The 24881-nt window shown below is 41.8% G+C and overlaps 1 protein-coding gene across 1 annotated transcript in view; it reads left to right on the top strand.

The window, feature by feature from the left end:
- The window catches only part of LOC147025456 (interferon-induced protein 44-like), a 90953-nt gene extending 66696 nt beyond the window's left edge, over window positions 1-24257 (top strand). The window contains exons 9-11 of the mRNA XM_085886468.1: window positions 8298-8398; window positions 19506-19671; window positions 23900-24257. Of these exons, the coding sequence (XP_085742594.1) occupies window positions 8298-8398; window positions 19506-19671; window positions 23900-23916 (284 nt within the window). The 3' untranslated portion in view covers window positions 23917-24257. The remainder of the gene's footprint in view (window positions 1-8297; window positions 8399-19505; window positions 19672-23899) is intronic.
- Window positions 24258-24881: the final 624 nt, after the last annotated feature.

Here is a 24881-nt window from a genome sequence, read left to right as displayed (position 1 = left end):
TGTTCAGGCCAGTGGCAGAGTAAGAGTCAAGGATTCAAAAAACCTTATCAGGTGCAAAATTCACAAAGTCCAGGAGCAGTTCGGGTACGACAGGAAAGGATGGGTACCGAAAGTGAAGGTCTTGCGGACACAGATGATACAAGCAAACACAGAATTGAGGCATTTGCCTTATCATAAGCAGTCAGCTGTGGTTCCGTTTGAAGAGAGGGAAAGAATGGAAAGGAAGGATACACCAGAGACAGACTTAACAAGGCACCACCAGGTTTTAGAGGAGGTTAACATGTTTAAGAGTTAATTGTTGATGTTGGACAGATGTTGTTTTCTGGTTCTCCTGAGAGTGGACACACTTGTTGCGGACTTTTTGGAATGCACTGTGATTGCCTGAGGTTGGAATTCCCTTCCGGGAAGAGAAGGAAAGTTGTTTCAGAGCAACTACCTCATCACAATATTTAGTGTATCATGGGTGGGAAGAAGTGTCGGATAATTGACAATGAGATGGGATTAATCTGTGCATGAGAGAGAGCAGGATTCTGTGGAAAAATTCCCAGTTTAAGTTAACATCAGGGGCAGGAAAAAAGGGAGACGAGCATCGGAAAAAAAAAAACGGCTGGGCTCATCTCGACGAGTTACCAAGGTTTTGGTCATAGTCACAATCTCCTCCTCCCCCTCCCTCAACAAGGCAATTCTCTATGTACTTGTTTTATTGTCTGAAAATCAAGAAACAGACATCAAACCAGGAAATTTGGCCATTTGGTCTTTCATTGCTGTGATGCACTCTTGGGTAACTTTTTGCTTCATCTTTAACCATCAATCTTCTTGTTGGTTTACTGAAATCCAAATAACCAAATCTTGATCGGGTGACCCAGATTGGTTTGGGTACCCAGCGCTGCTTGGGGAAAAAAAAACTATGTTGGGGTTCTGGTATTGGTTGTGCATTGAAAACGTTGAAATCTTCTCAATATATTCAATTGTTTGTGTGTTTGTATGTAACTCTTTCACGGCTGAACCACAGCACCAAGAGGCCCCAAATTTTAGGTAGAGTATCTCAGAATCTGGACAACGTCTTAAGCTACCACATTCTGACCTCGACGTCCATTTTGAGGTTGTGAATAAATTGTGTCCAAAAAGCTGGGAATAAGGCAAGGAATGAAATGGAAGCAGATATGAATAGCAAGTGAGACAAAGATGGTGGAAAGATGATTATAATCATCTTTCCAATAAAACCAACGTATTGATAATTATCAATACGTTGGCATGAGACAAGAATGCAGACAGTAAGGATGTGAAAGGGGCTGGGTGGGGGGGGGGTACCGAAGTATTATGCTTCATGTTATGAAGGTACAAGGTAGCATTCTGGATGTGAGGATAACGAAATGGGTGGAACAGGAGATAGGCGAAGAACAGCAGTCATTTAAAAGTGGTAGAGGGCAATGGATGGGATGTTTCTGCTGAGATAGTTGGTGGAGAAGAGGTGGAGATGCAAGGGGGAAATGGAATTAAGGTTTGTGGACCTTGATAAGACATCTGTAATTTTGGGTTGGACATCAGAGAAAAGAACAAATTATCATTTTGGAAGGGAATAAGATCTGGCAATAAAGCAGGTTTGAGTGTGTTGGCAGAACGGTGACCAAGGATGGCAGTTTGGGGGCAGAATTGCAGAGGATAATACAGGTGGGTGCATGGGCATGGAGGAAAGTGGAGTGACTTGTGGTGGACAGGAAAATATGAACGAAATTGAGGGGGAAGGTTCTGGGGTCTTGTGTTATGCCAGTCGACTTTTTCAGCATGGAGACAGTAGTACTGACAGAGAAGCAACAACAGAGGCTGCAGATCTGAAAAAAAACAACTTGGTCAGGGGGATACCAAGCAGGAAAACAGTTTTAACTAGAATGGGAGCACTCGGTAGAGTGCAAAACCTCCGCCGCCAATACTGCGAGGTCACTCAAGTGAACCTGATATCCTATTCATTCAATTTGACGTCAACAGTGCTCACAGAGTTATAGTTTGCAACTTTCCCTTTTACTTTTAACTTTTACATACTCAATTCGTCATAACTCGATTCCTTGAGACAGAAATTGATTTTACGTGGGTATATCCACCTGAAGTTCCAAAATCAGCCGCAATTATAATTTTGGCATGTTTTTTTTGTTGGAAATCACTTATAACATGTAGAAATGCAAAAAAAGAAATCGAAATTTTGTTGAAAAAAAAGTTGCAAATTTTTTTTTTCTCTAACAATTTTTTTTTGGGTGGGGGGGGGGGGTTGGAAATCATTTAAAACATGTAGAAATGCAAAAAAAATTCAAATATTTTTTCAAATTGGCCGCCATAGCGGCTATATTGGATTTTGGACCAAGTCCAAAATCGAATGGCATGATCCTTGGACCAGACCGAACCCCCCCCACCAAGTTTTGTCGAAATCCGTCGAGGAGTTTTTCCGTAATACTGTTCACAAACAAACAGAAAGGGGTGAAAACAGTAACCTCCATCCATCTTCGATGGCGGAGGTTAATTAGAGGGGGAGCACTCGGGAGAGTGCAAAACCTCCGCCGCCAATACGCCAATCTTATTCATTAAATATGATGTCAACAGTACTGACAGTTATAGTTCTTTTCTCCATTTTTTTTTGGGGGGGGGGTTGGAAATCACTTAAAACATGTAGAAATGCAAAAAAAAATAATCGAAATTTTGTTGAAAAAAGTTGCAAATTTTTTTTTTCTCCAACTTTTTTTTTTGGGGGGGGTTGGAAATCACTTAAAAATGTAAAAATGCAAAAAAAAAATTCTCAATTTTTGGGGGGGGGGGGTAACAAATTTTTTTCGGGGGGGTTGGAAATCACTCAAAACATGTAGAAATGCAAAAAAAAAATTCTCTCAATTTTTTTTTGGGGGGGGGACCAAGTCCAAAATATAATGGCATGATCCTTGGACCATACCTAACCCCCTGATGTGGATTTTTTAAACCCACTTTGTTGTGATCGTTGTCCTCCTGAAGGATTCTAACTGGTCGATTGTGGAATCCTATTTGACTTCAGACAGAGTTTAACGTTTGTCCGATTTGATTATAAAACCCTACAAAAAAACCCTATCGACACTGATAAAACTGATGTCCACACAAGTCCTTCCTTGTGAAACAATTTATTTCCTAATTATACACCATACACTTCTCACCTTTGTACAATGAACTTAAGAATCCCCATTTGATTGCAATATTATTTGGTTCAATTTCATTTATTCTTATTTTAGTTAACAGTTAGACCAACCCGATTCAATTCACTTCTACATTACATCAGAGAGTTTTATTCTAACTTGGTACTTGGTCAGTTCCAAGGAGTACGAGCCACTGAGAAACTATACTTCCTCACGTGCTCGTACTAAGAAAATGTGCCTTTCAAAACATTTTATACTTCCATGAGAGAGAGGTTGGGGGATATTCACCCAGACTGTAGATGTGTCTTTTAGACATAAAGCCACTTCGTACATTTTCTAAGCAAAGGTTCATTTATCAGCTCGGTCACTCTGCTCCAGAACAACACATTTCTTATCATTTAGGGCAAAAGTCTTTTGGCCAGAAATGACAGCCAATTCAATTTGCAGCATAAAAGTTACATTTCTGAAACTCCATTTGTTACAATTTAAAATACATAAATATAAATTTTTCCCCCACACTCCCCCGTTTTTTTTTTAAGGAAAATTTGAATAATTTTTCTTACACATGATTACCATGTCCCATTCCTGAAGGAGAAAAGATTTCCATTATTCAAGTTCAATCAACAATGGCAGCGTGTGCTCATATCAGAAAATGAGTGAGTTTCCATTTAATATATGGCCTGTTCATCAGCATGTGTCACACATTGAAAACATGCTACCCGAAGTCAGAAGATAAACAGGTCAGGGTGTGGATAGAGCGGCACCCAACGGGAAACACAATCGAAGCACTCCTTGAGCTGAGGAGAAGGTAGATGTGGGCAAGTACAAGTTTGGGCCAGACACTGGGTTGAAGGAGCGCAGTGTGGAATTCCAGGCCTGTCGTACATTGAAGCAACCACAGCAAGTTCACGATGTATTTGCAGAGCGGCAATCGAGAGTGTGGCTGAGAACATTCCTCCATGCAGGCACCACACAATGCCGACGTTAAGACTTTGCTCAACCTTCTCCTCAGTGGGTTTTTTCTTTCTTTTCCCACATTGGTCCATCTTATCTCCTCAGGAAGGGGAGGGATAATCATGTGTTGAATGCTCAATCACCCAAATCTGGGTTCTCCCATCGTCCAATCTTTGTGTGGAATTTCATTCCAAAGTTCATTTAGATGAAATCGTACATTGCTTCAAAGACTGCTTTCAACACTCCGAAACAAACAAAGCATCAATTAAACACCAATCAATAAACGTCATGGGCACATGTAGTTCTACAAGACTAACAAAGATTCTTATGGAAGCATTTAACTTGCATTATATGTCATATCAATATTTTAATCCCTTTCCTTGTTATTTCCCAAAACAACATGCTAAAATATACAGAAATCCCAGTTGTATGTATGCTCAAAACATCCATCTCATTTGCTATTTCCATCGACATTTTAAATCTCTGACATTTCTCCATCTGTCCACTTCTCTCTCACCAAAACAGCAAACATGCTGCCATTTTTCCAATTCTCATACACAAACCATCTATCACTTCCTCCGACCTTCTCAATTACGAATCCATTTTCTTTTATCAAAACAAATAAATCATTTTAAACAGTTGTTCAAAAATTGTCAAATCACTTGTCAAATCTGTTATCAGGCGAATATCATTTATATTGCAGCTCAAACACTGTCTAAACATGCAGCTTCACCCTCCACAATCTTTATCCCAGTCTTGGAAAAGCATCTTAAACTTCAGACTAATAAACATCCAAACTCTCTTAAACAACTTTTTGGTCAAAACAAAATATTTCCTTTTAAAATCCATAAATGAAAAATTTAATCTTCAGCATCTATCAAATTAAATCATGAATTTACCTTGACTGAATCGATCAAATGGTTACACTGGGTTGTTTGCCATTGCCTTCCCAGCACAAGTTCAGGTAACCTCAACATTCGCAGACGAATAAAACAATATTTCAACGTCCATCCGAGGGAATCATCTATTATCTGTGAATTGCCCCACGTGCTAAACATCATCAAATCATTAAAATCATTCCAAATCACGTTTCTACATTTAAATCACATACAGTATATCCACATTTACAATTGTTATTTCACAATTTATTCAAAATCCCGATGGTTGTAAAATAAAACTTCAACACTTTTTCCTAAATGGATTTCACTTTAAACAGATTCAGTCCAGAGGGTGCGCCACAAACACCAAGGAACGAGGAACAGGAAGTTCTCTCCACATCCAGTGGGAAGAAAAAGAAAAAAAAACTCTGACAGGCAAACCCACAGTTTAGCATTACTCTGTCATGGCTTCAACACATACACTAGACAGCATTGCATCTCATAGACTCGCGTGTGATCACGTGACAAATACCAATCACATTTCTATCTCATCCTCTTGAATCTGCATATGAATCGAATTTCACACTTAAAGCAAAGGCTCGAACAAAGACTCAGTGTAAAGACAGGCCACCCCCCACAGATCGAGTGGAGGGGGTCTCACACAGTGTAGTTTGCGACCTTCGCGTGGAAATACAACGCCAAGAATGTATAACATGCCATTTCAAACAGACCCACAGCTCAACTCAGCACGAGTTGAAGTATCGTCAAAATCCCAACAGAACACGTTTCATTGCAGTGAATATTGGAATCGCACAAGTTTCATTTTTTTTTTTACTCTCAGGAACAAATCACCCACCATGCTCCCAGCTGGTTAATCATCTCTTGCACTCTACAAAACGTTTCGTGCAAATCATTGCATTTACAAATCTGTAAAACCTCCACACAATATAATATAACAACCTCACTGCCAACAAACTTCCAGTGAGTTCAATGAACAAAAAGTAACTCTTAAAACTCTTACAAACAGGTAACTTGCAATGTTTATCTATTTTAACCCTATCTCGGCGTCTCAGCCGTGTCCTCGGCGTCTCTCTCACAGCCGGTCCGTATCAATGCAAACATGTGGCATGTCGCTTCATCATGCCTATTTAATTACGCATCTGGCTCCTCAACGAGCCTCTTCTTGTCATCTGACTCCTCTTCTTCTCCAGCACTTTTCTAAAACAACTACAGTACTTATTGTTTACTTTAAAACGGACTCTCTCCGCCAGATCCTCTTTCTCTCAATAAAATTATCTGACAATGAACTTTTCTTTGTTCGAAATGCGTTACCTGCTGAGAGCGCTCTCCCTTACCTTCGCTCAAGCACTTGTCGTTCCTCCAGGCACTGCCTCCGGCAGATTAAGCACCTCCGGTCACGAGCACCGCACCAACATCGGTTCGAATCCGAGTCTCGGCGCCAACTGATGTGGATTTTTTAAACCCACTTTGTTGTGATCGTTGTCCTCCTGAAGGATTCTAACTGGTCGATTGTGGAATCCTATTTGACTTCAGACAGAGTTTAACGTTTGTCCGATTTGATTATAAAACCCTACAAAAAACCCTATCGACACTGATAAAACTGATGTCCACACAAGTCCTTCCTTGTGAAACAATTTATTTCCTAATTATACACCATACACTTCTCACCTTTGTACAATGAACTTAAAAATCCCCATTTGATTGCAATATTATTTGGTTCTATTTCATTTATTCTTATTTTAGTTAACAGTTAGACCAACCCGATTCAATTCACTTCTACATTACATCAGAGAGTTTTATTCTAACTTGGTACTTGGTCAGTTCCAAGGAGTACGAGCCACTGAGAAACTATACTTCCTCACGTGCTCGTACTAAGAAAATGTGCCTTTCAAAATATTTTATACTTCCATGAGAGAGAGGTTGGGGGATATTCACCCAGACTGTAGACGTGTCTTTTAGACATAAAGCCACTTCGTACATTTTCTAAGCAAAGGTTCATTTATCAGCTCGGTCACTCTGCTCCAGAACAACACATTTCTTATCATTTAGGGCAAAAGTCTTTTGGCCAGAAATGACAGCCAATTCAATTTGCAGCATAAAAGTTACATTTCTGAAACTCCATTTGTTGCAATTTAAAATACATTAATATAAATTTTTCCCCCACACCCCCCACCAAATTTCGTCGAAATCCGTCGGAGTTTTTCCGTAATACTGTTCACAAACAAACAAACAAACAAACACACAGAAAGGGGTGAAAACAGTAACCTCCATCCATCTTCGATGGCGGAGGTTAATTAGAGGGGGAGCACTCGGGAGAGTTTAAGAGGAGGTTAACGAGAACGGCATTTGGTAGACCACACACCTCCACCAGACCTTAGAGTTTATGTTTTTTATCCCACTGATCGGCCGGATCTGCATCCGGACATTAACCAAAGTATAATCATCTTGTTCTTATCACCAAAATGACAATAATATTAACACGGGGGCTTTCAGGATGGCCTCCTGCAATGCACACTCTCCTCTAAGCTGTCGAGCCTGGGTTCGAATCCTGATCCAGCTGAAATCCCTGTGTTATCCCATCATTGCAGTGTTTCACAGGCAGGGTGATTTATCAATGTTCGCCATTTCTCGGATGGATGTTAAACTGGCATCCCATCTGCCAGCATTAGTTGTGGACATCAATGATCCCATGCCTGGTGTTTGCTTAATGTGTCGGGTGGTGGGCTTGGGATCCTCGGATCCTGAGTTCAAATCCCCCCTCATTTGTTGAATTAATACTAGGTGGGGTTGACTCTGCCTGTCATCCTTCTGTTGGCAAAATGACTGCCAGCTCGCTGTTAACCTGTGTCGGAGTGACGACCCGTCCAGGATTGTGTCCAACAGACAAGGAGACTGCTTTGGCAGCACCAATGCTCTGCATAGAGTTTGGTCCCGATGGATTGATTAATGATCCCACGGTATCCTTCACAAAGAGTCGGCGAGCTATCAACGTTATCTTGGACAAATTCCAAATTCCTGCCCTAACCAGCAGAGGGCATGCATCAGCGGTTGGGAGCTCACTGTTCGTCATGAGCCAATGATGCTACCCTGGAACTTTGTACTGCACCCCTCCACCCCCCCCCCCCACATGCCACGTAAGAAATGTGGACATTACCTTCAATACCACACACAACATAATCCACACACAACATAATACACACACACACACACAACCTTCCTTATCTGCACACAACGCAAGCAGATGCAGTGTTCTTCGAATGACATGAAAGTAACAGTTGTTATCCTTGTCTTACAGACATTCCACAAGTTACCATTCTTACCCACTGTGATGAGGCATGCGAAGAAGTTGAAAAAGATGTAACAAATGTTTTCAGGAGCAAATACATCAACAAAATGGTAATGCCTCCATGAATACTGTTTCACTTGATTTGCAGATCCCTTTTGTCATTGTGATGAATTGGAGAAGAGGTAGTATTCTAACCTCAACATTCTCATTTTAGCAAAAGAATGCATTGTGGTTAAACTAACCTTGTTTGTTACTCTGCGCTCGCGAAGCGAAAGGCAGGTTTCAGCGATCGGTTGCGTCCGTGTGCCGGACACACGTGCGTCCGTCCGTACGTGTCTGCATTTTTACATTTCATTTTCACAGGATCTGTTAGTCTGATTGACACGAAATTTTCCAAATCGGTGTGGCGACTCCTGCAGAATATTTTATTAATAATTATGACGTCATAGATCACGTGGTACAGGTGCCATATTGATAAAAAAAACGAAAAAATTTGCACCTCTATATCTCCGAAACCGCTCCATGGAAAAAAATTGAAACATGGCTGAGTGTCAAGTACTCCCCATGTGGAATAAGATATGCTAATGATGATGTCATCCGTTCCTTCATTATGACGTCATAATTTGACGTGCAATGCTTATCCGGTCAGTATGAAAAAAAAAACTTCTCTGCAACTGTTGGTCCGATTAACATGGAATTTTGACAATAGGTGTGCCTCCTCCTGTCGGAATTTATCCATCTATAATTCCAGCAATGTGTGTGTGTGTGCGTGTGTGTGTGTGTGTGTGTGTGTGTGTGTGTGTGCCTGTGACCGCTGTTTCTCGACAACCACTGTGTCCGATCGAATTGAAACTTGCCAGGTTTATTGCTGGAGACCTGAGTATGTGCCTTTTCAAGGTTTGATATTAATCGGACAAGTACTTCCCAAGTTATGTCCATTTATTTACCAAACCAATGGCATGACACGTTTCTGCGTAGGTGTGGCCGTTGGGGAAGAGACCTCAGCCGCGTTCCCTATTACGGATTACAACGTATGGACTTCCGGATAGTGATGACTCACTGTATTCTAATAATTTCTCGATTTCTTATGCGCATTTATAGATAAACACAATGCCCCAATCCAGTCGTCGTTTACGAGAGCGAAGGAACGGCTTGTGTGGATGTTTGAAAGTTTTTTTTTTTTTTTGCACGTACGGCCACGCACGTATGGCCACGCGAGAGCGAAGGAACGGCCTGTGTGATTGTTGTTTCTGGCACGCGGTTTTATTTTTTTTTTTTGCACGTATGGGCATGCACGTACGGGCACGTACGAGTAATGATAATTGGTGCAAGTGCCATCTTGGAAAAAAAAATTGCACCTCCATATCTCTGAAACCGCTCCATGGAAAAAATTGAAACACGGCTCATTGTCTACGACTCCCCATGAGGAATAAGATGTGTTGATGATGTCATCGGTGCCTTCATTATGACGTCATAATTTGACAATTGCAACGCTTGATCCGGTCAGTATGATAAAAAAATTTCTCTGCAATTGTTGAAACCGCTTACCGATCAATGTAAAACTTTAACTAATTGATTAACTCCCCATGGGAAATATAGTTTGACAAAAGTGACATTGGTCACTGGTCTGGCACCATATTGGATAAAAGAAAAAAAAGACATTAAAAAAACAGAAGAGTTGGCTTGTATAATTCCTTCTCCAGACTGTGCAGGGTAAGTGTACAGTGAATACCATCTAGTTTTCATGTAGTCATTCCTCAATTTGTTTTCTGATCATATTGTCGTGTTCACACAGATTAAGACCGACCCTGGACGGATCAACCAAAACTGGCTGTTTCTCCCTTGGACACATTGATTGAATGGCAGCCTTGAGCACGTGGATATTGCTAAAACACACGAGGCTTTGAGCTCTTATTTACGGAGTTTTATTTCCCAACCAAATAATGGGTGAAGATTGAACTGATGGAGGGCTATGATGGCGGAATGAGGAAGGGAAGGAGATGGATTTAATAAATAATAGATGACCCATGAACCCATAGGGTTCCCATTGTGACAGCAGTTGATGAAAAAAATCATTTCAAGAAAAAAAAAAAAGATAACTCCAGCGAACTATACCGCTGAGGTTGTTTGCATTGATCAAATTCTCCCGAAGAGTACTTGACTGAATCGGGAATTGATTTTTTCAAATAATTTTCTTCGTTGCCCGATTTGAATGAAACTTGATACTGCTCACCCCAGGCCAATGGTGAGTCAGGTGGCCTGAAAATGTTTGCGCTATCGTGTACCATTTTGACTGTATTTCAGTAACATAGATACTTCTTCTCTTCTTCTTTCGGCTGCTCCCGTTCGGGGTCGCGACAGCGAATCATCCGTATGATCCGCATAGAGATTTGGCACATGTTTTACGCCGGATGCCCTTCCTGACGCAACCCTGGTCGCCTCTTACGACACAGGGATATGGTACACCTATTTTAACCGGGGTATACACCGGCCCAGCACACTGGTACTCATTTCGCCGACCTCGGAAGGATGACAGGCTGAGTCAACCCCCTGGTGTATTAATTCAGTGGCCCAACGGGGCTTGAACTCGGGACCTTTTGGATCCCAAGCCGCTGCCCTAACCACTGCGCCAACACCGGGCTCATAGGAACATATATATATATATATATATATATATATATATATATATATATATATATATATATATATATATATATATATATATATATATATATATATATATATATTTTTTTTTTACAAGATGAGAGTTTTAGAAATATACTAGATGACCCGTGAACCCGTTGGGTTCCCGTTGACAGCGGTTGATAAAAAAAAATCATGAAAAAAAGATAGCTCCAGAGAACTATACTGCTGAGGTTGTTTGCATTGATCAAATATTCCTGAAGAGTACTTGACTGAATCGGGAATTGATTTTTTAATAAGTTTTTTCGTTGCCCGATTCGAACGAAACTTGATATTGCACGTCAATGTGAAAAAAAAAACAGAGAAAAGAAAGTCAAATAAATTATTGTGCGTAATCTTCTGAACACAATTTTATTTATTAATCAACAGGGAAGTATTTCATCAAAATGGCAATGTTTATTTTACGCTTAAAAATAAATCGTTATTTGTCTATATAAATGTTTGAGATTTTAAAATAAATCATTTGAAGAAAACAAAAAAAAGATAGCTCCAGCAAACTATACCGCAGAGGTTGTTTGCATTGATCAAATTCTCCGGAAGAGTACTTGACTGAATTGGGAATTGATTTTTTAAATATTTTTTTTGTTGCCCAATTTGAACGAAACTTGTTACTGCACACCGCAGGCAAATGGTGAGTAAGGTGGGCCGAAAATATTTGCGCTATCGTGTACCGTTTTGGCTGTTTTTTGGGAACAGACATATACAGTATAAAAGATGAGTTTTAGTAACATATCGATGGAAGGAAATTACATGCCATGACAATAAAACCTCTGGTGCCAGTGCACACTGGACTTGTTCACAGACAGGGTTGGCTAATGAGAACCAGGTAAGGCATTTGCTGCTGAGGCCTTATCGAGGAAATGGAAGGGTAGTTGGCCAAGATGGAGCAAATGATTGAGGGGCTGAAACTAGCCATCACAAAGGAGGGAGAAGCTGCTACTGTAATGTCAGAGAAGCACAGGCTGCAAAGGAGGACGTTGAGTATCTCATCAAGGAAATGGGTCATGATCGGTTAGCCCCAAATGAGGAAGATGCATCCACGGTGTCCTCCCCTACCTCAACAGAGGAAGGGAGAAGTATCCCACCCCGGATGCTTGACCTATCCACTGGAAGAAAGCTGCAAATACTTGGGGGAAGGCCAAAAAAGCATAAAGAAATACTTGAAAGGGGTCAAGAAGTCCAGAAGAGGCCACATCTAATTTGTGAAGTCCTGACAAGGGTGTTTGGTGAGAGTAGTGGTCGAACACAACCACAGCAGAAATTCTTTGGGAACAAACAATCTGAAGGAGAGGACATTGTGTCAGTCTCACCAAAGCTTGTCAACCTTTTTGACTGGATCATCCTGCTCAATTCCTCATTAAACCAGCCAGAGAAAGTCAACTGAAAAGTCGTCTGGCTGAGACAGAGTGGGATGGGAACAACCAGATGGAGCTGAGAAGTCTTATCCTGTGACAAGCCTTAACTCTCCTTCTTTGATGCATATGATCATCTCATCAAGATCATGGGCAATAGTCCATGGACTGGATATGCTGACCGTGCATGCACCCTCCCCCCTCCCCACCCACGACAGTGTGGGATAGGTATTGTTTTATTCACGAGGATGTTCTGGTGGGGATAAAAGATGTTAACAAGGAAAATATAGGGATGAACTTGTACTTTAGATGCAGGACTGATTGGTACCCTTGTAATGCTTTCGCATGCTTTTCACATCTTGAAATTTAGGGGGTATAGTTGCTTCACAGGCTGGCACTTCCATTTCAATGCACCAATCAAAGAATGTTTCAAATCAAAAGAAAGGTGATTGGATTGGCTCTTCAATGATGTATCAATGATGCAGTTCTGATAAATATTTACTTATTCAGTGTATTTTAATCATAAATGTCATCGGTCGTTTGACGGAAATCTCAATTTCATCCCCTCACCGACAAATAATAACACTCCAAATCCATTTTGCCATTTATGGTATTTGTTTTTCCAATTACATCTTTCGAATGCATGCATCCAGGACATCCTAAATGAACATATTTCATTTCTGGTGCTATCGCAGCCATTTATTTTATACCTGGGGCTGACATTTTGCTTTGTTGTGGTTGCTTTTTATTGGTGTTCCCACACCTGATAGTAGAAATGGATTCCTTGAGTCTGAAGACATGTAAAATGTCATTTATTCAAATTCATGTGTTATTAACTGACGGAAATATGAGAATCAATAGTTTTTCACGATTTTATGGCATCCATCTTGGATTTTCTCAATTCTCCCAACTTTATACATTTGGAAATGCAAATCTCTCTGAGATATGGTGACATGCATGCATTAAAAGGATATAATAGGAAATACAAATACAATAAATGGCAAAAATGGATTTGGAGTGTATTTTGCAGGTGAGTGGATAAAATTAAGATTTCCATCAAATGACTGATGTCATTTATGATTAAAATACACTGCAGAAGAAAATATTTATCATAAATGCATAATTGATACATTATTGGAGAGCCAATCCAATCACCCTTCATATGATATTAAACATTCATTGATTGGTGCATTCAAGTGGAAGTGGCAGCATGCAGATCAAGCATAATACCCCCTAAATTTCAGGACGTGCAAAGCACGCGAAAGCATCATTGGGGAACATATCAATACTAGGTCTAAAGTATGTGTTCGTTCATCCCTATATTTTCCTATTTACATCTTTTATCTCCACCAGGACATCTTAATTAAAAACAAAATACCTATCCCATCATGCAGTGGGGGGGGGGGAAGAGGGGGGCATGGACAGCATATCCAGCCCATGGACTTCAAGGAGAAGATCTCCAAGCCTGGGAGAGAGGCAGGCATCAGGGAGGTGACCGCTGATGCAAATGGAGACATGAGAATTTTGCTGAAGAAAGAAGTTGAACACATTGCAACACAGCAAGCACAGATCCAGTGTTTGCTGTGTCAGCTCCAAACCAAGCCCCCAGGCCAGTCACATCCAAGAGATAACACAAGGAATTTCTGGATTTGCAATGGTACTGGACACTTCAAATGAGACTTTCCACAACCACGACATACCGTGCAGACAGCAGGAACAGTCGCCCCATTCAGCACTACTGCCTTCCCCTTTTCTTCCAAGGAGTCATACTAGTCATGCCTTTCACCATGAGTCAGGTGGTGGAAGAGGCTATTTCAGGAGAAGGCTAAGTTTTAAGGAAAGCAATAGAGATTGTCCACAGATTGACATGATATTTCGTAAAGTAGATGCTGTATGCTTTGTTGACACAAAATCAGAACTGTCAACTATTCAGGGATTATTCAGCTGAAGATTGTGAGCTGGTAAATGTGTCTTCAGTCATCCAAATGTCTGCGTCACACGGATCAGAAATTCCTTACCAAGGGTACGCGGAGATCTTCATCCCTGTCCTTAATCATACTTTCCACATTCTTGGATTTCTAGTAGTTCGGGACCCAACAAATACCCCCATGGAAGCAAGGAAGTTTGAGAGTGCCTGATGTATTCGAATCGACGAGGAATCAATGGAGGACATGTGTGGTGACAATTACATGGAAAAGGTCAACAGATTGGTAATGGTGGGCCATGGACTTTCATGCTCACTTCATCCTATGAAGATATACCAAACTGTACTCGACCTCCAACACCATGTGAGAAGTGGGGCACCAACGCATTCGTTACCTGCTCGCCCAATCACCATCATGGAGGGGTCATGTCAAACTCCATCAGTCGGTCAACACTATGCCCTGTTAGAGCAACATGTCTCCCATGTATATTGCTGGGAGGAGCTGGAGTCACCATTGTTAGGACTGGTGGGGCACCAATGCAGGTTGCCAGTTTTAGTGATCAAGATGCCGACATCCAACCTAGCACCCCTAATCGGCATCCTTAAATCTGCCACCATTGTTGAAAATGGACCAAATGAAGACGATGTCTTGCAACTTGTCTGCAGGTTGAATATTGGTGAACTGGAAGAGACAGAAACAGCAACTTCTCTGAACCCTTTCAAAGTATCATTCAACATTCAGCAAGGATGAAGATAATATTGGATATTATGATCTTGTGAGTCACATAATAGTGATATTGGATGACCAACCTCTGAAGATTCCGTCCTGTAGGATACCACAGCATCACTGGAACAAAGTGAGGGAGTATCTGAAAAAGACCCTCGATCGAGGTATTATTCAGGACTCATAAAGTCCATATGATTCACCTATTGTTCTTGTGAGGAAGAAACATGGAAAATTATGAAATTGTGTGGATTATTGTCCACTCAATGCAAAAACAAGTAAGGATGCCCTTTCCTCTACCAAGGGTTGAAGAGGCCTTGCAAGTCCTGAAGGATGCCAAATACTTTTGCAGTCTCGATGTAGACCATGGTTTTAATCAACTACAGGTTGCGGAAGAGGATATTGAGGAAATGGCATTTCGTACAGGAACTGGAGAACTCCACAAATACACCAGGATGCTATTCAGACTCAGAAATTCTCCAGCTACCTCCATGTAGGTCATGGACAAGGCATTCAGTGATCTCAAATTCCAATCTCTTCTCATTTACTTTTACTTTGATGATGCCCTCGTCTTTGGTGCAACATTCAAAGAAACACTGGGGAGACTGGACAATGTTCCAGCCCGATTGTCAAATCTCAATCTGAAAGTGCCAGCTTTTGCAGACCAAGATACGTTACCTTGGGCATGAAGTGACCAGCAAAGGTATGAGGGCAGATGGGGGGAAGATCTGTGCCATACAGAAATGGCCCCAACCCCAGACAGAAACGGACCTTCGTGGGCTCCTTCGTCTGGCTGGTTATTACGTAATATTTGTGCAGGATTATGCCAAGTGGCCTCACCTTGACACAGCCAACTACAGAAGCCGGAAAAGGGCAAATCAGATGGGAGGAAGTGCAGGAGGCATTCCATGTCACAGAAACTCAAAGAATGTTGGACCGAAACATTTGAAGACTCCTTTCGCACCCTTAAACAAAGTTAATTTCGCCCTCCATCCTCGGTTACCCACACTTCAACCTCCCTTTCACACTGGAGATGAACGCCTTTTTCACAGCTTTGGAGTTGTACTGGTGCAGGCAAAAGGAAAGAGGAAGATGGTTATTGCTTACACCAGCAGGAGTCTCAAGCTGAATGAACGGAATATGGAGAATTACGCAAGCATGAAACTCAAACTGCTGGCTTTGAGATGGGCAATGTCCCAAAAATGCAGAAACGTACTGATTGGTGCAAAGGTTTAGGTATTTTCAGGCAATAACTATCTCAGTTACCCACAGACAGTGGCTAAGCTTGGAGCGACAGAATCAAGATGGGCAGCAGAACTATCTCAGTTCAAGTTCAAAATAAAGGTGCAGGCTGGGTAAAAGCACTGGATATGCCGATGCTCTCAGCCGGAAGACAACACAGTGGAGAACATAACTCTGCCGGATAACAGAAGATATAAACTGATCGTCGGCCTGAACCTCGAACAAGTGACAGCATCTACACCCCAATGCGCCCTGAAGTCTGCACAAGGATTCGTCAAAGTATCACAGAGGTCTTGATGAATGAAATCCACATGAGATGCACAAGGATAGACCCAATAATGATTTCTCCTTTGCCATTGATTGCAAAGGAAGACTTCAGACAGGAACTTGCTGACAAAGACATCAGTAGACTTTACGTTTATTGGAGGACCAAATATCCCCCAACTCGACGATACCTCATGAGAGATCTAAGCAGACATACCACTGTTCAGATGCTGGAAAAAGAAAAGAGGAAGATTGCATCCTATATTGACTCATCCAGAATGATGAGAGACAGATAAAACAACTGAGCCTTCTCAACAGCCTCGAGGTTCAAGTGGTCAAGTGGAAGCAAACCACGACCAAGCGGGTCATCAGGCATCAGAAAAGACAACTGCTCATGCAAAGAAGTGTTGCTGCTGTCGAGGAATGGCTCTTGATATTGCCAACTATTGTCAGAACTGTGAATGCTGCACTTTGTCCAAAGCGGGGAAGCAACTTCACCCCTCCATGATATCTCTGACAACAGCAATGGGACTGAACATATTCTTGTACTTACTGATGTTTTCACTGAGTGTACGCGAGCAGTTGCCACCCACAACCAAACGACTTTCCCTGCAACACATGTTCTCGTGTGAGATTGGTTCATTTGTTTCGCTGTCAAAAGCAGGATACCCAGTGATGAAGAGCAAAATTTCGAGAGCAAAATCATTCAAGAGCTTTGTAAGATGTATGGTGTTACCAAGAACCGCAACACCACCAATCATTCAAACGGTAATGGACAGCGCCAGTGGTTAAAACACACTCTTCATGATCGACTGCATACTCTGCCTCCCAAGAAGAAACAAAAGTGGCTTGAGTACCTACCAGAGTTTGTGTATGCATACAACAGCACCTCTCATTCCTCCACATGATATTAATCACTCTCCCTCTTCTATGGCTGACTTGATGCCTGAATCACATGGCATTCGCCCATCCATCACCACCAGTCATTGTTTCATCGTTCACTGGCTTCACAGACTCGAATGACACTGAGAGATGGTGTGACTAGTCCACCTCTGTTTTTCGCTGCTATGAGGCCGTAGGCTGGTGTCAAATGATCTACATCACTCGGTTCCATGGTAAGAGCTGAGAGACATTTGCCACACTTCAATGACCTTTCAACCATGCACACAACGTACCAAATGATGTATCCGATGCATGATTGTCAATACCAAAGGCCTTTCAAAACTTGGTGTGACTATAGTCAAGGTCAGTGTCCGTTGGTGAGTGAGGTTCCAAGTCAGAGCATCATGCCACCATCATATCTTGATTTTTCTCTGGAACTGCCTTTTTGGTCACATTATCGAAGGAAGCTGCATTTGGCAGCTCATCCCCTCCGTAACTGATGACTGTGCCCTTGGTTCCTCCTTTGCAATTTCTTCGTGATCCTCTTTCGCTCAACCCACAATGACAATGCATGCATTTTCGGGAAGCTGTCCTTATTCCAAAGCCAAGTTCTGCTTATGGTTTGTGAAAGCATTAGCACTCCCAGAAGAGGAGCTATAACTTCTCTAACCCTCAACCTCTCGCCAAGCATCTGCCAATGCGCTTTGCCAGCCAAATGGAGGGATTGGTTTCATGATATCCCTGAAGATGAATCGTATGTAGGTATTCAAACTGAGACATTTCGTCGGTGGGTCAATCCCAGCTCGAGGGAAATAATGCACAATATAATAAATTGATCATGAATCGAGGAGTGAGATCCATCACGACACACACAAGGAGATCATGCAACAACAAACAATCATCCTCATTATTGGCATCATCATCATCATCATCATCATCATCATCATCAATCGATTCATCATCATTCACTTTTTTATCAGACATACCGATGGAAGGACAGTTTTGAGCCCTTGCCAGAGCTGTTCGTGCAAGCGAATGCTGCACACTGACGCATTGTGTGTTTTGTTTTTCCGAGGAAAATTGTACATAATGGCAGTACAATTGACAAAGGAAATATTTCAGGAATGAAACTTGAATCAACCGCATCACAAGCATCATCAAGCTAAGATGGCCGCCAGAGCACTTCAAATTGGCTTCACTCACAAATAGAGATACATGGTGAATTGTGCCTCCAGGTTTATTATAGAACCTCTGTGGTAGGCTTGCCACACAAAACAACACAATAAGCTATTAATACACGTTAACACTCAATTTGTCCAAGGAAGAAAAACCCCTTGGGGAGAGGGGATATTATTAGTATTAATATTGTTTCATAATAACATTAATATTATGCTCTTGTCAATTGTGTTGTTATTTTTGTTTGAAGAAGCGGCCTTGGACAAATGCCACGATGAGCAAACTTAATAGGGATATACACCCCAACATGGATGTTGCTCAAGGTGGAAAAGCCCCCCCGGGGAGGGAGAGGGATGAAACTAAGTCACGACAACTTCCACCATGTGACCCTTTGGCCTTATGTTAAGTTTGGTTGACATTGCAGAAGTAACGACCGAATGTATTGTCTAGTCTAAAAAACAGTCAGACAAATTGTGGATTCACCCACGATACCAAATTGTGTATTTTAGTATGAATTAATCATTTTACAAGGTGCTATTCCATCACCATTTTGTTTTCCTTATCATTACATTCCTTGTTTTAGGAAATATACATGATTAAAGTTTGTAGAGTGTTGTTTCGTAGAATGTGAAGGAAACTGATGTCGTCAGCGGAGATGGGGTGTGCGTATGTATGAATAAAGGAACGTGGTTATGGCTTCCATTCTTCTGGGCCGTGTTTGATCTACTTGGTGATTTAGATTGGAAAATTCAGTGTATTCACTTGTCCAGAATACCACAGAGAGGTTTTCGTAAGGACGTTATTAATGTGCCATAACTTAAACCAAATGAAGAAATGGATTTCCAAAACTTATACAACATTTTTGATTGATGGTAAATGAACAATTTTGTTATTCTTTTATCAAAGCATTATTTGACATAAATACACAAACAAAATCTTGTTTTTATCAGATGAATGAAGCATCACAGAAACTCGGAATCCCTCTGAACTGTGTCTTCCCTGTGGTAAATTATTCCACTCACGTGGAGACAACGACCAACATGGACGTCCTGATGCTGTCTACTTTCAAGCACATGATCAACTACGCTGAGGACTTCATTCGCGAGAACACGAACAGTGAGATATACATTTGTTTTTGGGGTTTTTCAATGAAATCTGCCACAACATGATAGTTGCACACTCTGGAATACTTTATACAAGCCTGAATTATGTAATTCATTCCAAGTCTGCATGCACTTAGAAATGAACGGGATAGAACAGCATAAATATATGTGGAAAAATTACAGTCCGAGACTGGGAATTGACCCTAGGTCCTCGGGAAAACCGGACCAGTGCTCTGCCGTCTGAGCTATCTGGGCAACCCACCAGCTGAGCAACGCAATTCTTCCACATCTACAGGTGCCGCTCTGGGCCCATAATTTTTCCACATATATTTATGAAGTCTGTACATGTGAAAGTTTTTGGAAAGTTGGAGGATGTATGTTGACAAATAAATAATGAATGTGAAATAACATCATGTTGAAACTGCAATGTGCTGAGTTCTGGAAACTCAAGCTGAATGACTGAAATCAAAATGATGAAATGATTTTTCAGAGTTGAATAGGAATGTTGAAGTTAACTCAGGTTATTCTGGGGCCAGAGGAAGAATAAACAAAATGTCATTTGGAAATACATGTTGACAGGTGATCATGTATTTTTGAAATTCAGCTTTGAGGATATTTTGGTGGGGCTGATTGTTGTGGAGGGCTTTGGACTGTTCCTCGTCCCTGATTGGAGTAAGCCTGGGGTCAGTAATTGGTCAGTTGTGCCTGATGTGGAGAGACCCACTGTGGCCAGAGATTGGTTCGTGTTGGGTGTGGGGTGGGGGAGGGAGCAGAGAATGACTGGTTCTGGAGTGAAACGGTGAGTTTTTTTGAGTGCTATCAGTTTGTGGAGATGAGGATTCTGGCAATAAAAGCATGTACTTGCCCTTTGCTCTCTCCTGTTAAACCGGCGATACAGCTATTGGACTGTGAAAAGGCTCTTGCTGGTGGGTCAACTCTGAACTCCACTCCTTGCAGCCTCGCTGTGACTCTTTAAACTGATGTGTGGACTCACCGACTATGCCAGTACATACAAGTTATACAACAGCTTAGAGTTCTTTCCCCAATTATTTCCTCTATTACCGACCTGGGTGGAGTGCATGACAATTGTGTGTCTCTGGCGACATATTTCCAGGGGTTTGTTTATCTGTGCATGTAATAAGTATTGCCGTTTATTAATTGTTGTGCTTTCTTTTGTGAGGGATTTGATGCACTCTGTTCCATGTCTACATTGTTATGTGGAAGGGGATGGGGTAGATCTCGATTTTCTTTGGAATAGCATGGACCATGTGATCAAGTAGGTTAGATTTCCCCTTGAATGAGGTTATTTGTCAGAGATAATTTGCCTTGAAAACGTGCACTGAGGCAGTGAGCATCCATTGGAGAGCAGAATAGCTTAACATTGTACGAAGTACAAACTCCTTTAATAGGCGAGGCAAGACAAAGACTTGTGATGCTTGGCAAGGTGCACAGAAAGCAGATTTGAAGAAAAACATCACGGGCTCTTTGGCCAGCACACCGCAAGCCATTGTGGCATGGTATGCTATAGAGCTCTGCGTGTGGGCAGAGCACTTTTATTCAGAGCCATCCCACCAAGTGGTATGGCCAGGAAGATGGCAATGCACAAAGGCAGCTAATGACGGGACTTGCCTCTCTTGAAGATGGTCCCAGAGTTTGCAAAGGCAGTGAATGTGCTTAAGCATGCAGGTCAGCCTTGGTTCTTGAAGAAGTTGCACCTGTCTGTATCTGTCTCTGTCTCGTCACCAAAGAAGAAGAACGCACAATGCCAGGATCGAGGATGCCATCACGCTGGCATCTCAACTTCTCCTCATTGCCATTCCTTGTGACAGGCCCCATCATCCTGCTGGCAACATGCACACCACAATCAGATCGTGCCAGTCACAACACCTCAGGTCAGGTCAGGTCAGGTATGGGAGCATGCGCCGGAGCAGCGCATCACTGCGGCCACTTTCTGCCATTACTCCAGCGGCCTCCATTTAGCCATCTCCCAGACAGATGCCGAGCCCATCCCCATCTACTTGAGATGCCGATCAACCTGCTGCAATCACAAGGCAAGTGTTTGGCCTGTTTGTCTCCTCCATTCATGAGGCTCCCTCGCTGAGAGAATATGGAAAGGAGGATCCGTGTCTGGAAAAGGAAACATGTCCATACAGCCACAGCTGATGCTGAGGGACAATACAGGCAACAAATCTCAACTGAGTCTCTCTCAACAACTGCTCGTTGGACACAGTCTGACCAGCGATAGCCAAGGATTCTCCGAAGAGAACTGGTACCAAAGGAATTAAGTGTCCATCTCAGATCACTGGTCAGAGTTGTAGTCTCACATCTGTAGAGCAAGACTGGAATCACCAAGGCCTTAAAGATTCGGACTTTCATCCCCCTGTATAGGTACCAACAGTGCCACACCCCATCATCCAGTGAATCCATGACTCCCCAGGCCCGACCCAGACGTCTCTTGACCTCTGGCTCACAACATGCTGAGACATGAATATCACTGCCAAAGTAAGTGAATCTCTCCATGACCTCAACATCCTCACCACAAACAGGTACAGATGCGATATCAGCATCCAAGATGTCATTGAAAGCTGGACCTTAGTTTTGAGCCAGGAAACCCATAATCCCAGTAGCTCCAACAGGTCAGTCAGTGCCTCGAGGGCCCCTATAAGGATATTCAGCATCTCTGCAAAGATGACTGAATCATCAGCAAAATCAAGGTCAGAGATCTTGATAGTCCCAAACGATGCACCACAACTTCATCTCTCTGACATCCTCCCCAGAATCCAGTCCAAACAAGCCCTGAAAAGTGTGGGGGCCAGTGCATACCTCCGACAAACTCCAGTAAGAACTGGAAATAAGTCAGAGATGGAAACACCACACCTCACGACACTTTCAGTACCAGAGTATAGTTCAGAAATCAAATTGATCAGATTTGCTGGCACCTCACAAAGACTGAGAATCCTCCAGAAGGCATCTTCATTCACTGAATCAAATGTTTTGTGGAGATCAACATAGGGTGCATGCAGCTCCTGCCAAAACTCTCGTCTGCGTTTGGTAAGGTCACAAAGAGCAAGCATCCAGTCAATCGTTGACCTCTTTGGTGTAAAGCCTGACTGCTTTGAACGCTGAAGATGGTAGTGAACCCAATTAATAATTTTCCGAGGAAACACCTTACTCGGCACTGAGAGCAGCCTCACCCCTTGGTAGCTGTTGCAGTCCTAGGGATAACCCTTCCCTTTCCATAGAGGGACAACAAGGTTCCTCTTCCAGTCAGTTGGGAATATGCACGTGTTCCAGACAGTGTACAGAACTGCATGCGATGACGTGAGTACAGCATTTCCACCAGCTTTGAGAAGTTCAGCATGGATGCCACAGATCTCGGGAGCTTTACCCCCTTTCAACTGATTTTCCACAGACAAAAAGGTAGTCCTCACGTGCCACTTTGCTCTTCATTCTGAGAATCTGGTAGTTGGTGCCATGGTGTATTTATTTATTCCTTCTTGTGTAAAAGTTGGGTTTTTCGTGTTTTACCTTCCCTATTTGTCTGGCCTCATGTGCCAGATCAATCCATGAATTGTCTCGACCCCATGTCTCATTAATTTTCATAAACCATTTATAGTTATCAGAAAAGTTTTTCCTTTTGCCTCTCATGCGTTTCACCGCCAACTTCAGCTTTCATTTGGGTGATACTTGTGGAATAATGATTGTAATACTGAACGTATAAATTTAAGCACCGTTTTGGAATCGGCAGAGACCTTTATCGACCTCCTGCTCAGTCAGTCCGTATCGTATCAACGGTCCGTCTCATTTGACAATATTTTATTTATTTATCAAAGAGACAGTGTATTCCTCGTGATCCCATTGTTTGTTCCACATTGCCGTTTAGATTTAATTGATATCCCTGGAGGGTTTAATTTGCAGTAATCCTGATTTATAACCAATGTGATTAGACTGCTTAGGCACAGACAAATATTCACCGCTCACCATCAGTTGGTGTCTCAAAGTGATGGCTTTCGTTAATCTTCAGAGCACTGGCTATGGTTTAGTTGGGAACTGCTGAGATTGTGTTTTCACATAATCTGGTGGCGATGGTCCACATGACAACAGATTACAATATCATGAAACTACAGCAAAAAGTGAAACATGAAAAGGAAAATAAAATCGATGTCGTTTGTGATGAGTCTTTTTTTCTGCTTTGTTTAAGTAAAACGTTTTATTGAAACATTTTCTTCTGTATTTTACAGGTGACGAAGATGAATAATTGTCAGATCTGTTGAATCAAGCGAAGTTTCAACAACAGTGCTCTGCATTCTTCTTTTCCTTGAGTTGTTTTTTTACCAAGAATATGAACAACTCTTTATTTTGTTAACAATATAAAAAGTCATTTCTGAAAATGTAATTTGGGCTTCAACTTTAGCTTTTGGGTCTTTTTTTTTAAACAGTGCGCTTTTTCAATCTGAATTGTTCTTGGTGCTTTATGATTTTGCTGAATACTATCAGTATTTTACAATCAAATTAATTATCTCAAGTTATGAAAATGGAACATGGTGTGTAAAGAAATGTTGATTATCTCAATAAATTAAGTTGAAATGAAAAATTGAATTGGTGTGCAAACAAAGAAAAGAAAAAAATTACAGGAGTGGGGTCGTGGACGACCGACAGTGGGACAAATATCAAGAGAATCAACAAACAGGAAAAGAGGAGAGGGAGGAGGGAAGTAAATACTGAAATGAGCAAGAAAGATGCTTAATTTAGGAAAGGTTAATGGGGGTAAAAGATGAGGTTTCAGAATTGAGGAAAACCGGTGACAGTTTGCTGCTTGCTTGAAGTCCTTGAGGGAAGAGATGGACAGAGCAGTCTCTGGAAGGTGGTATCTGAGGGGAGTTATTGCTCTCCAGATTTTGCAGACTATTTAGAATGTGTTTTCAAAAAGACCCCAATAATGGGAGATTATCATGAAACACCATATTTCTCTTCTCGTGGACTGATCAATCCAAGATCGGAATCACGTCACAATTGTACGCCCTTTTCTCGCTCATATAAGATTAAGCATCAAAGAAGCACGAGAAGGGGCTATCAAGCTCATTTTGACCCCCAAGATAAGAATCAATTGAATACTTGCACCATCCGAAGATCAGACATCATGCAAGTACAATATTGTGTGCTTCAAATTGGAAGAGAAATTGTTAGAAAAGTATAAACATAACACTGCCACACAGGTTTCAG

Source organism: Eptatretus burgeri, chromosome 6 (assembly GCF_056783735.1).
Source record: "Eptatretus burgeri isolate ZD-2024b chromosome 6, Ebu_testis_v1, whole genome shotgun sequence".
In the NCBI taxonomy this organism is placed as follows: domain Eukaryota; kingdom Metazoa; phylum Chordata; class Myxini; order Myxiniformes; family Myxinidae; genus Eptatretus; species Eptatretus burgeri.
The sequence above is the reverse complement of the archived record's forward strand: the minus strand, read 5'-3'. Positions and strand labels throughout refer to the sequence as shown.